At 45.1% G+C, this 14,074-nt stretch overlaps 1 protein-coding gene across 7 annotated transcripts in view; it reads right to left on the reverse strand.

Annotated features, from left to right (window-relative positions):
• Window positions 1-14,074, reverse strand: part of COL26A1 (collagen type XXVI alpha 1 chain) — a 170,522-nt gene that overhangs the window by 127,192 nt on the left and 29,256 nt on the right. For 5 of the 7 annotated variants that reach the window (XM_050981795.1, XM_050981798.1, XM_050981799.1 and 2 more), the window contains exon 3: window positions 9,119-9,222. In XM_050981795.1, the coding sequence (XP_050837752.1) occupies window positions 9,119-9,222 (104 nt within the window). The remainder of the gene's footprint in view (window positions 1-9,118; window positions 9,223-14,074) is intronic. The other 2 variants (XM_050981796.1, XM_018919312.3) reach the window with 1 other exon arrangement.

A 14,074-nucleotide genomic window follows, 5' to 3' on the forward strand; every position in this document is an offset into this window, starting at 1 on the left:
TGGGGCTCAGATGTGCAGCACAATTAGGACTGGCTTTCACATGAGTTTAGCAGTTAAAAGGCTGAAGTTCCAATCAGTGCTGAAACTTGACCTCTCTGAGAACCACCCACACAAACACATGCAGGTACCACAGACCACGAAAGTTTTACTTGTGTGTCAGGCAGTGCCATGGATTATTTAGTAGTAAATGTTACACCTGCTCAGAGTATCTGTAGCATCAAACTCCAACATGGCATTTCTTCTCCTGGCTTTAGAGCAACACTTCATTCTGATATCTTCCACAAACTCCATTCCACCCTGGGATCCCACTACCTTCAGAATCCCTTATTTAAATCTGTCCATTTAATTATTCCCACTTCTGTGGCTGTCCTTGATTGAATCTCACTTCATGGATTCTTGCCCAACTCTACAACTCAATCAAGATTTAACAGCATTTAATCCTAGTCTATCACATATTCCCAAGTACTGCCCAGCCTCCAACACACAGATCTGATTAGGGAGGGCTCTCCATTCCTACACTAACTGGGAAATGGAATAACAAGCTGTGCTGGGCTGAGCACAGTCCCTGGGACTGCTCCATTTGCCACCTCTGCCCAAACAGGCACAGTCTGAGCCCTCACTAATGACAGCATAGAGGTTTTTTTGAGTGAGCTGTGTGGTTTTCAGTTGCACATTTCTGTAGCTTGCCAAATGAAGCTGTACTAACTTTGCTGCCTTTGTCCTTCTGAGGGACTCACGTAGAGGAGACAAGACAGAAATGCATGGAACATGATTTTGCCTAGCACTTCATGTTAAACTGAACTTAAACTCCAGCACAAATCATTATTTGGAGGAACACTTTTGGTTCCCCACTTGATAACAAGGAATGGAGTAAGAATAAAGTCTAGGATTCAGCAACATGGGAATTCAATGCTTACCTCTTGCTTTCACCTTGAAGTCTACAAAACATGAAACCAACCTCAAACTTCTCTGGAAAATCCATCTTTGTTCCTACTCCTGGGCTTGCAATCCAAATTTTACCTGGATCCCAATTCCTTGCAATCTCCTTTCCACATGGCAAAGCATCCCAGGGTAGTTGTAATGGGGATTTAGGTACCTAGTAAATCTCTTCTTCCTGAAGAAAGTTTGTGTGGATGAAGCTTACCCTGCTCACATCCTGCCCTTGCATATACCCTCCTTGTGTTGATGTTTTTGAGCAGCCCACAACTGGAATTAGTTACCACAGAAAACACAAGTGTTACTGCACCAATCACATTAACTTAATGAAAAAACTATGTAAAAAAAAAGGGGGGAAAGGCAAGAGTCCCTAAGATATAAATAGGAATGTGCCCATCTGCTTCACCCCCAAATCTTGGCTCCAGTTCAGCTTGCTACCAACTGCACTACCCCATGTCTCTATGTCCTCCTTCAGCCTCTCCCCTTCGTCTCACACCCCCTCAGACACATCTTGCCACTCACACATGCACTGTCAACAGCTTGGCTTAAACTTATTAAAAAACTTTTTGCCAGAGTACCTTGGCCTGTCCATCTGCTCTCTGTGGAAAGCTGGTGATGAAGTCTCTCATCTTCAGGATCTTCCTTTATTCTCATGTCTTTGAATCTCAGGAGTGGAAGCTATTTCTCCATCACTCACACAAAGTGACAACTCATTATTTGATAAGTTCTGCACAGGTCTCTTAGAATTTGTGTGGTGCAAATTATGTTCCTGTCTCTCCCCCAGTATTTGACAAGACAGAAAAAAGAGATGGCAGCAGGATTCTGAACACAAAGTCACACCTAGGTGAAAGTCCTGAAAGCCTGGAACTTTGTCCCTCATTTTTTCCCTTATCCTCCCCAACATTCACATCTGCACAAGTCTCCACTGCTTCTAGAGTCAGATATCAAAGATAACTGAAAGTAAATGAATTACTGCACTAAAAAGAAATAGCACTCTGCAAATCAGGCCACTCAAGTATTCTCCTGCAAGAAATTCAGTAAGTTCTTCCTCAAGGAACCATTCCATTCAGCACTGTTTGACAGCAACATTAAATCCACACATTTCATAACTAAGCTCTTGAAAAGTGATGGGGAGGGAGCTGTAATTTCGTAAGTGCTCAAAAATTAAACACAAACCAGCTGGTTAAGTGGGTAATAGCCTTGCAAAGTGAGTGAAAGAAAGAGACTCCTCATTGCCACCTCTTCCAGCTGTGGAATTTTCATATCAAAGGCCTAAGGCTCATTTCCTATTCCTGATAAAAAAAAACAAGTCAGTGCAGCAGCAGGAAACTTGGAAACACCATCAGCAGGTGGGTTTAATTCTTCTTCCATTATTATCTCTAATTCACTTGCAAAGCATCAAATCGATCAGTGGCCACCAATTAGAAACCATTCCTCTCATTTAGCTCTTCCCTATGCAAATGGGAGTGTTCCCTCCAAAAACACCAACTTCTGGTATAAACACAGCTCCACCCTTTCCCCACCACCTCCATGGGAATGGCTGTGGAAAAGAGAGACAGGGTGGAGTTTTTTGGGAGAATGTTTTTCCTGACTTTGGTACTAACTGCATTTGCAGGATTCACAGCATAACATGTCACATGTCCCTTTTTCCAGAGGACACTACACTGTCAGCAACTCCCAAAGGCTCTAACAATGAGAGACTCACAGAGGGGGGAAAAAACCAACTCCCATTTTAACAGCCTCAAGCAAATAAAATTTCATCATTGGGAGGATGAATGGGAAACAAGTGATAATTTGGGGGAAAACAAGAGCTCTGAAGGAACAGCTGCATGAGAAAGTAGCTTGTTAAAAGCTCAGGGTTGAAGGAGGCAGTAAAGGTTATGAAAGAAAATGTCAAGAGGTTGGATGGGCTCTTCAGAACCCACACCTCCCAAGTTCTATACTAAAGTAATTCAGGAGCTCCCTTGGGTGCAAAACTTTCAATATCTAACTAATCTACCATTAGAGAGTCTCTGAGCTTATACAAGTCTGAAACAAGCACAGAATGGTTTGGGTTGGAAGGGACCTTAAAGTTCATCTCATTCCACCCCTGCCACGGGCAGGAACACTCTCCACAAGCCCAGGTTGCTTCAAGCCCTGTCCAGCCCTACCCAGGGGAAGTTTATGCTCACTCCTGATTAGAAATAAAGCAAATTCATAAAGGAAACTCAATCACTATAAGCAGGTGGGCCCTTCACTTGTGAATTAAGACACACACAGCAGAAAGCATCCCATGTGTTTGGGAAAGCCAATAGCTTATGAAAACACAAAAGATTCTCCACATACCACAGTCATTTGATGGGAGCTAAAAAATTTGGGACAGTGTAATGGTACAGAATACATCTTTCCTACTTATGTTAAGATAACATCTGCAGATATTTAGCACTTCAGATGTTTTGACATTAGGTGCTCAATAAAATTCTCCCTGTTCAGATTAGAAATGTCCAAAAAAATGAAACTACTCAGATGCTGGAATGCAGTGTCAAAATATTTGGAAATCTAACAGGGATTTTTTTTTTTTTAATCTATGTATTGAAAAGGAAGATGAACATTTAGAAATTGTTCAAGTAGTCACAGAGTGCTGATGCCAGAAAGTGCTCTCAGCAGGCTGTGGATGCTTCCAACAGTGACCACACGCTCCAGGAACTCCTCAGAAAATTTGATCAGTTTGATCAGGGGTGACACAAGTTGTGCCTGAAGCCAGAGGTTGCTGAGTGGTCAGCACAGTGATGGGAGCAGACAGCAAGTGGGTGACACATTTTAAGGTGGTTTGGGCAACTTCTGGTGGATCTTGTCTTGAAGAGGCCACCAGAAGCACAAGCAGGAGGTGGAACAGTGGAGCAGCAGGAGGTGTAGCCTATGGAAGAAAATACTGGGGTAGGACTGTCCAACACCTGGGACCTACATCACAAACATCAGTGCTCAGGAAGACACTTCCATGTGCCACGAATTCCATCATGGGGGATTCATAGGTTTTGATATTTTTTCATAAAATATTTTTGAAGGTAGATTTACAGAGATAGTTACTACATTTTACCTCCTACTTAAAAAACTATAATTAATTCCCATTCCACTTAATAGTCTATAAGATGTATTCACATCATTCACTTACTGTATCTAACAAACAAACTTCGGCATGAAAAGATGAGAACAAAGGTCTCAAATGAGAGCTAAGGCACATTTCCCTAAAGGAATTACTGGACCAGTCTCTAGTAGAGAGCTACAACCCTGTTAGATCCAAACTTGAAGGGAAAGAACCTCAGTCTGCCCTATCTGCAGCACAGAACTGCCCAGCCAGTCACAGGGCACTGAAATAAACACCTTGGGGAGAATTTCAGTGTTTACCTGGAAGCTTTTGTTTAGTGACAGGAGCTGGACTCAGCTGCAGTGGCCAAACATCACTGAACCAGGAACAGGCACTGCAATGGCTCTGACTCCCACTGCTTTCTCTTACACTTTCTAAGGGAAGATTAAAAAGTTCAGTGGCAGCAAAAAGCTCTGCTGAGGAAGGAACTGAGGGACTTGAGGAAAGGAGAACACACAAGCTCAAATCCTGGAGAGAACTGCTGTGATACTACAGGAAGTTACTTCATCTCTGTCTTGCATTTTCACATCATGGATGGTTCTGTCAATGGTTCAGGGGGAAGAAGGACAAGGCTTGGAGAAGTGAGGTCCCATTAATACCACTTGGAATTCCCTGCCCTTCAGAGCACTTCAATGGGTTTTCAAACTTTCAGGTCTCTTGTTTTGAGGTCCTTTCTCCCAGTCTCATCAAATTTTGTCTCATAATTGCATTTGCTCATTTAAGATTTTCCTGGCAGTGTTGTTCTGCATCTCTCCTCCTGGGACCAAGAAATTTTGTAAACCAGCAATAAAAATGAAAAGGGTTTTTGCACTCTATCATACCAAGAGGAAAGTCCTCATTTTCTTATGCTGCTTTGAAAACTGTAAACACATGGCAATCTTAAGAGGTTTAAAAAATATCAAGATGACAAGAAAGATGCAAACAATAGTTATTAGATCAGAATATTCCAAGAACTGAAATGAGAAGGGGGATACATTAAAAAAATAAAAATTAAAAAAAAAATAAGTTCTCTAGTTAAGCCATTACTTGAACAAGGCTGCTTACATTTCCTATCTTACTTGCATGCTTTGGAAAGAAAAAAAAAAAGTAAGATTGGAATCATAATAGCATCACTTTGGAGGTGCTGAAGTTACTCTGGGAGCTGTTTCTTGCCCAAACAGCTAGGCTGTCTACCATCAATCTGCCTCTGGGGTAAATAGGATACTGGCTACTGTCCCAAACTCAAGCAGTACAAACAAACAAGGAAGAAAGCTATGCTATATTTGTAAAGTAAAATAAGACCTTGCCTGGCTGGAGAGCTCCAGAGCAGTGCTGAGCCCCTGAACTTGCTGGGGACACTTTTCCTCTCCCAAGAGGTTGCACTTGCCTTTGAACTTTCAGCCATATAGAAAAAAAAGGCTGAGTTAAATTGTCAGCATCATCTTGGATTCAAATCAATCAGCTTGATGCATGATTGCAAGGGCTAAACCACTTCACCCCTGCACTGCCCTCATCCATATGTTCTTTATATCAGCAGTCAGCAGACTGGGTGGCTCAGTGCATTCATTTCCTGTCCTGGGCTTGGGCTCCACTTTAAACAAAACAAAAACCCCCTGAAACTGGAAAATAAAAGTTAGTATCTAGTGACAGTTATATTCACCAGACTGGTTTGCATCGAGTCTTTTTCTCCATCCAAGGAATTTGCCTTTGGGAAGGTCTGGTACAACTGGTGGTTTTTGACTATCAACTCAATGAGCTGGTCACAGTTCTACAAAACCAGTAAAGGAACTGGAGATTTTAGGTCACAGTTCTACAAAACCAGTAAAGGAACTGGAGATCCTTCAAATAGTGACATACCTTGGACTGAGCAGAAAGCAAGGAAAGGAAGGAGAGAAAGCCCCAGGCAGTTTTAGCTTGAAAAAGGAAACAGGTTGGAAATTTACCTCAGCAAATTATCGACCCACTGAGAGCAAAATCTCCATCCACCTCTAGAGCTGGGCTTCCTCCAGACAATGCTGCTCTTTATCAGCTTTGGTGCAGGAGTTAGAGTCCCAGGATAATTTAAATCCAAAATTGTGCAGCTTTCAGTGTTAATGTAGGTGCCTGTCAGCTGGTGACACTGAAGTGGTGACTGTCTCAAGCTAAACTTACCAGCTGAGGATAGAGACACTTCAATGATTTAATTACATTTAACACCTTGCTCTAGCAGAGGGGAGTTTTCCCACTGAAGGAGTTTTCCAGCAAGCCAGTTTCATCAGGAGTCTGTCATACTTTGGGGCTAGACACCCACACTGAGCTGCTGCTTTTGCAAAAGAAAAGCTGACCTGTCATTTGGGAGATCACAACAAGTCATGGTATCAGAAATAGCTACAGCCTTTGAATGGCTTCAAATTCTTTCACTCCTTTCCTTGGTTCACCCTCTCCCTGTCCTGTCTTCCCTTATAAAATGCTAAAATGAATAAGTTTTAAAAGGGCAAGGAAGGCTTGGTATAAGAACAGCTAGTAAAAATAATCCATGCTACAGTGGTTCCCCAAAGACACTGTTCCAAAACAGCACAAAAAAGGAGCAAACATTAACTCTGCTCACTGGGGGTTAAAAAATAGATCAATAGATCTTAGATGTATATCATGAGGATGCAGAGGCCACAATCAGCCATGCCCATGCACACACAGCTCCCAGAACTGTTCTGTGTGCTTCATCAATCCAGTCTCTGCTGGCTTAACCCATCCCCCTGAGGGAAACACACCCTGTTCCAAGACCCATTGGGAAAGAAAGAGCTTCCCTTCAGTCTCTGGAACCAGGAGATGTTGCATGGAAGCTCAGAGCCACTGCAGCTGTCAGAGAATGGGAGGATTTGCAACACAGCAAAAAAGCAAGCTAAAAATAATGCAGGTCCAGGCTGCCTCCAGCCATACCTACCTCACATCAACTTCTAAAGCACCAGCTGCACATACAAGTGAAATTAAACATTGAGGAGGAATCTAACTACCAAAGAAAGATGAAAGCATTTTGAGGTTCTGCCCTGCTAATTCACTGTGGCTTCATCACTGCACTGGTTTTGTTTTGCTTCAGTTTTGTTTTCTGTTTCCTTTTGTCTGCTGTTTCCAGGAAGAACTCACACAGATAAGCATCCCACCCTCTCAGAGGAACCAGTCTTGCAGTAGGGGAGAGCACAGAAAGGAAAGAGTACAAAAGGCCTTACATTGGCTTGCCAAAAACCCTAAATCAGCCTATTTTTAGCCTTTTTTACTTTGATTTCCAAGTGACACTAACATTAAGAATTAGCATAAGGAGTAAGTAAATATTTCCATTTTAAAATTGACAGCTTGAAGGGCCATGCAGACCACTAACACCAGTATTTACACTAAAAACCAAGTGGCCCTACCCTGCTGCACTAGAAAGGGGTCTTTTTTATTTTCCTCTTTCATTCAAGTATATGGGACTGTCAGTAGCACCAGATGTTTTAAGAAGAAGAAAAAAAAAAAAAAAAAGAGGTAAAAAGAATCTCACACTTGAAAGTGAGGGCTTACTACTGGCTTTCTTCTCACACTCCACAGACCATATCCAAGCCCAAAAGAACAGTTCCACCTTTCAAAGTAGCTGTATAAAATTGTCACCTCGTTGCACAGACCTGCTCCTGAGAGATTGCTGCCGGCTTACTCAAACCAGCTCACGTTGGCTTTTTATTTCCACTGAGCTCTGCTGAGACAGATCTGGCACTGCAGGGGGGAGCTGGAATCTCTCCTTTGCACCAGCAGCACCCCTAAGCTGCAATAACTCACACCTGTCCAAACCTACAGGCACGAACAGGCTGCACACAGGGGCTCCTCAGGTCACCAGGCACATCCTCAGCTCTGCCACCATCCCCAGTTCCCCTTTCCTTTTCTCCTTTTCCTCCTCCCTTTCCTTTTCTAGGGACAGCTGAAAACTCAAGCTCCACAAAGCAGCTTCTCTCTCAGGCTCACTTCTTTTAGCATTATGTTAAAATGTAAAGCTCTCTCCTGCAGACTGCAACTTTGGGTAGTTTTGCCACTTTGTAAGGGTTTTCTGGAGCTTCTGGGGAAGCTATTGTTTGCTCAGCAGCCTGGAGCCAGCTGCTGTCTGCAGCCATCACTCTTTGGGACTGTAACGAGACAACTTCCTCGTCAGAGCTTTGCCTGAATTGTGTGATTGGTATTAAGATATCACAGCACAAAGAGAACCAGCACAAACAGCAGACTCAGAGATGTTGGACACCCCCACTGACCCTTCAGCAGCCAGAGACAGGCTGTGTTGACCTGATGCAAATGAACAGAAAACTCCAGGCTCAGTTTCTCCCATTCATAAGCTGTGAACTCTCAAGTCAGATTCAGCAGATACCTCAATGCCTAAACCTGATACTTGGTGGAGAAGCAGGACTTGTTTCAAACCCCCAGAAGTGACAGTTAAAGTAGAATATGTTAGGAAGGAAAATGTAAACCATGCCCTGTTGTGATAAAAAAAGGAAAATACTTTTTCCTCCTGCTCTGGAAAGAGCCCTGTGTTTTTCTCTGAGTGGAGGGATCTGTGGTTTCACACACACTGTGGAACATGAATGTTACACCAATAAGTCAAGGAGCAAGTAGAAAGGGGAACCAAAGGTATTGATTCAAAGCTCTCTGGGAGCACACATTATATATGTCCAGACCTTTCAGAAGCAGCTTCCAGGGACCAGCTTTTATTGGATACAGCAATTTATGGTGACAAGAGGGACAGGGAGAAGACAACACACAAAAAGAAGAAAGCACACTTTCTGAACACACCAGGGATGCCAAGCATGAGCACATCTCTAAACAGGTCATCCCTAATTCCCGTTTTCTTTTTTCATTTCTTTCCCCCTCCCTGTACAGGCCTGTTTGCAGGCATTCAGAATGATCTGTTTTCCAAGACCACCTTTCAGAGCTGTGTGTGACATTCAGATAACAATGGGGTGTGAAGGGAACAGGTGATTTGTTCCTGCGTTTAAGAGGTGTGGGGCACATTAAGGAACAAACCCCAGCTCAAGGCAGCCAGTCCATCCTTGCTGCTCACAAGGACAGAGGCATTGCTGGATAACTCACCCTCCTCACAGTTGCTCCCTGTGAAGCCAGGACAGCACCTCCACTCCAGCGTGGTCACAGTTCTGTAGGACATTTTGTACGTGGGCCTGATGAGAGTCCTGTAACTAACACAAACAAGGAGTCAGCAGAGCACAGTGCCCAGCTCCAGCGGTGCTGCTGCTGATTCACAGCACATCTGCCCACCTGGATATATCCCAGAGCATCCAGCCAACCCCAGCCACAGAAAATGGAGTCACACAAAACATCAACAAGGATTTATTAGAATGTGGATGGGATTTAACAGCTTTTATTTTCCTCCTTAAGCCCTCATGCTCTACTGGCTCTTCCCCACACCTCTCCTCCTGCAGGTACCACCAGCAGCTTTGGAAATCTCACCACTGCAAAGCCCTGCAAGTAGCAGAGGTGATGACTTGTTTCCCACATTGTCCCTTTATGTGGGCTTCTGTGACATTGAACAGAGGCTGGCAATACCTTTCCTCACTCAGCAGTAATAGTTTGCCATCTCCCAGGTGCCTTCCTTTCCCCACCACTCAGACCTGGGATGTACCAGCACATCAACATGACAAGTACATCAGGGACCTTCCTGGAGCCTTTTCCCAGCTACCTGACCTGTGCCTCAGTTCTCCCCCCATCTGAAATAGGGTCACACTATTCTGGACCACAGCCAAGGTTCTGCAGGACAGTTTGGGAGCTCTGTGAGCAGCACAGCATCCCCAGGGTCCCAATTACAGCACAGGCACTGCCAAGCCCCTCTGGGAACTGGAGGGTGACCTGCAGACACAGCAGGGCTGTGCAAGGCACCAGTGATTCTGAAGTCAACACAAAACAGACAGTTGCATAAGTGACAACTTTTGCTTTAAAACAGCAGCTCGTCAAAGCTGGCAACTCTGAGTTTTCCCAGTATACAGCCAAACAAGTCACTGCTGCTATTCATGAAACTAAAAGCAAACACAGAAGTTGTACTCTACAAGTTCCCCTCAAAATTCCTACCCTTATTTAACAGCCAAAAGAATTTGGCACACACACAGGGAGAGTCTGAAGCTTTGGGATTACAGTGTTGCAGGCTGCAGCTTATGCTTGTTTCTCCAAGCCAGGCAGACACAAGCCCTGAGCACCCTGTCCCTGGGGAAGAGGCTCCTTCTGCTGAGAGCCAGAGGAGAGACAGAGATATGCTCAGCTGGGCACAGGGGGAAAACAGAGCTGGAGGTTGCATGAATCTCACCCAAAACTGCTCAAGGGTTGGCAGGTGTACATCCAGGACAGCACTGCAGTGGCTGGTAGCTACTCCAAAGAGCAGTAACAAAGGCTTGCCAGGAGAGGCTGCCCATGTGTGTCTTGGAAAGAAGGGAGCAGCTCAGTCGTGGTTAGCAGAGTCTTTGGGAAGTTAATTTCTCAAGAAGCTGTTTGCTGATGATTTGTGCCAGCTGCCCAACACAGAAACTAAGTTCTGCTGTAGCCACTGGAGAGGGTGGGCTGCACAAGCTTCCTCCTGAGCACGGGGCTGCCTGCCCTGGGAACAGCCTCACCCAGAGACAGGAGAGCAGCACAGTCTCCTGAGAACATGATATCCTCCACCCTTGGAGCTGCCAAAAAGCCCACCAACCCCTAGTAATACCCACAGCTGTGATCCAGGAACTTGGCTGGTATGGGCTGCACAGAGCCAGCTCATCCCACCTATTTCTTTGCTCTTCTGCATCCAGTAGTGTTCAGGAGTCCACAGTCATGTGAGTTTGAGGACTTGGAGCACACTGATGTAGGTAGACCTCAGTGCTTTTTCACAAAGAGACCTAAGGCACAAAGACTGTGAGTGTCTTGCTGAGGGTCTCTCAGAATAGCTCTGGCAAAGGCCAGGAATTGAACCCAGATCTCCCAGCTCCCAGTCCTGGCATTGAACTCCAGACACGTTTCCACATGTAAGCCCCAAAGCATCAGTCAGAAGTTCATGACTTTGTCACTAACACCACAGCTGGATTTGACCTTCAGATGAAAGTCTCCAGTCTTGTTACCAGTGTCCAGAGCCAGCGTGTCTCCAACCACACCGTGATTTTAAAACCATGTTTCTGCCAACACCAAGATGTTAAAACTCTTTCAAACTTCATTATGAAGTGTGGAGAGTGGCTTGAGCCAGACTGGAATTTTGGCAGCAGTTCTGTGTCGGGGAAGTAGCTCTAGTTTAATCCTCAAATGAGGGAGGACTTCTCAGGGCATGACAAGCGTGGAGCTCAGCTGTCACAGTCTACCACCCACCCTGAATTCCCTGGAAGAGTCCTGATATGTGCAGCTCTGCTCAACACTGTGCACTCAGGCATCTGAAGTGGGCCCAGCTTGCAAGTCCAGTTTGTTCTGAAGTTGTTCTGTCCTTCATAGCTTCATTTTTCCTCAATTTTGTGAGATGGCACCAAGGTCTGCTGGTGCAGAATCATCGTACAGATTTATGACTCCTGTTCCAGGAGGGGAGCAGAGAAAGCACCTTTAGCAAAGCATCACCACCACCTGACACTTGTAGTCTTGCAACTGAAGGAGATGAAAAAAATATATGGAAAAGGAGAGGGAAGGAAGATACCTGTTAAAGATCAGAAGCCCCTGAATGCAAATATGTGGAAAACACAAGAGGCAGACAAAAGGATTGGTAGCAAAATAGAGAAGCCTTTCCCTTGGATGTCACTCAAGCCACAAACACTGGCACAGAAATCTGTCAAAGCAGAGGGGAAGAAGTTTGGAGGAGCCACAACCTTGCACTGCTCTGCTTCTCAGGGAGCCAAAGGATGTGCTCAGCACACAGCTCCCTTCAGCAGGAGAACCCCAAGCATTTCATGGAGGAGCAAACTACCAGGGTCTGCTACTCCACTGCAAGAGTCAGGAGTCATTCCCAGAGATTTTGCTGAGGCTTCACAACAATATCTCTGGGAGTGGGGCAACCCCAAAGGAAGAGCCCAGAAAGCTCAAGCAGCTGTTCCTGGACCAGAGTCAACACATGGCTGTCCTTGGAGCTGCCTGATCCCTGTAGGATGAGCTACATGAGCTTGTCCACATGCAATTATCATTTAGGAAACAGAGTCTCTTGTTTGTGGCTCCAAGTGACTGCCAAGGAAGAGGTGATTTGGGGAAGGAGCATGAGCTGACTGATGAACTGATTTGGGGGTACACAGCTGTAAGTACTGGAGAGGTCAGGACACACCAAGGGATGGCAGCCAAGGAGTCTCACTCCTCAGCACACAAGGATGTGTCCCCCTTGTTTTCAAGGAAGTGTCACTGAACACAACAGGCAGACATGACACAAGAAAGGGGAAGAGTGCCACATTCCTGGATCAAAGCCTCAAAAATCAGGTCAAAAGAGACAGGGTGATCTCTGCCATGACCCAAGCAGGACAGCCTATCACACACAGGAAATACCTTCACCCTTTCTGGATTTCCCCTGCCCTTTGACACTCACAAACAAAGCTGTTTGTGCACAAAGACCACAAAAGGAAGGCGTGAAGCTCATTTCAACATCACAAGAGAAGGTTTTGTTACTCTGATTCATTCAGCCATTGCAGGTTGTGCCCAAGGAGACCTCAGTGACCCTCAGAGGCTCCTATTGATTTTTATTCAAGCCCTAGGTTGGAAGTTTCACCATCACTTCCTGATGGGTTTCAGGATCACAAGATGAATGAATTTGCCTTTTTGACTGGCAAAGACCTCAGAAACCAAGGAATCCAAGCTCTGGTTTGCCTACTTCTCTCATGGCACTGAAGTCAGGTATCAACCCAGTGGGTCCAACCCCATCCATAAAACTGCCAGCTTCTATTCCAGGGACCTTCATCTTCTTTTCAACAAGTGCATCAAAAGGCATTCAGGACATAGTTTGGATAGTTCCTCTAACCCTTGGTACCAATGCTCTCTCTGATTTACAGACATGCCAAAACCCTGCAACTCCCCACAGAAAATCAGAGTGTTCTGAACTCAGATTTCAAATCCATCAAGTTAAGTATATCTCAAAATACTTGGAAAGAAGGGAGCTTAGGAGCTCAGAGAAGCTATCAAATATATATTTGGTTCCCAACACCACCATGCCCACACAGACCATCCTAAACATCCTCTCAAAGCCTACCAGACACTGATTAAACCAGGCACTTTCTCTATGTGACACAGACATGACAACTTCACCTCAAACCAGTGCCACAGCTGATGCAGGGACAAGAAGCACCTTTGCCATCACATTTGCACTCACAGGCATGGCAGAGACCATCACTGTGAATCAGAGCTGTGCTCTTTTTTCCTGCAGCCCCAGCTCTTCCAGCTTTCCTACCACAAACACAGCAGTTCCCCAGGGAACAAGGTAACCAGGGGAGCTCCAAACATGCTCCTGCAGATACCAGATTAAACAAAAAAAACAACCAATCTGCAGCTGCAGGAGTGTTGGAGCTCATTGTGTCTCCTGCCTTTGCCAATAAGAAGGCTTTGTTTAGCTCTGAACACACCTGATTCAAACAACTTAGCAAAAAACTAAACCCAGGAAACAAACTTATCTACCTGCCATGCCCTGCTGTCCACAGCAATACTGACAGTCTCTCAGTCCCAAGAAAAAAGGCCAAGGACACAAAGCCAGATGTTTCTATGCCACCACAGAGTAATCATCAGCTCCTGCCTTTATTAACAATCAGATGTCAGTGCTATTGCAGAACAGCACTGCAGCAGGGAGGAGGAGTGCTCAGAGAATGTCTGGGCAAGATCAAAAGGCCTCAATCAGCAGCCTGAGCAAAACCCCTGGAACAGGTGACCCTCCACCTGTGCCCAGGCAGCACCACACAACCATTGTTCAAAGCTGAGAATGCCTCTTTGTGCTACAGCTCTAATCCTCCACACCTAGAGCCTCTGTCTGTCCTGCTGTGGGAGCACTGCTCATCCTGCATTTAGAGCCCATGTGTGCTTCAGAGAGCAGATGCCTTTTTCCAAGCACATTTCTCTCCAAGATGT

This window comes from Serinus canaria, chromosome 19 (genome assembly GCF_022539315.1).
Source record: "Serinus canaria isolate serCan28SL12 chromosome 19, serCan2020, whole genome shotgun sequence".
NCBI classification, from domain to species: Eukaryota; Metazoa; Chordata; class Aves; order Passeriformes; family Fringillidae; genus Serinus; species Serinus canaria.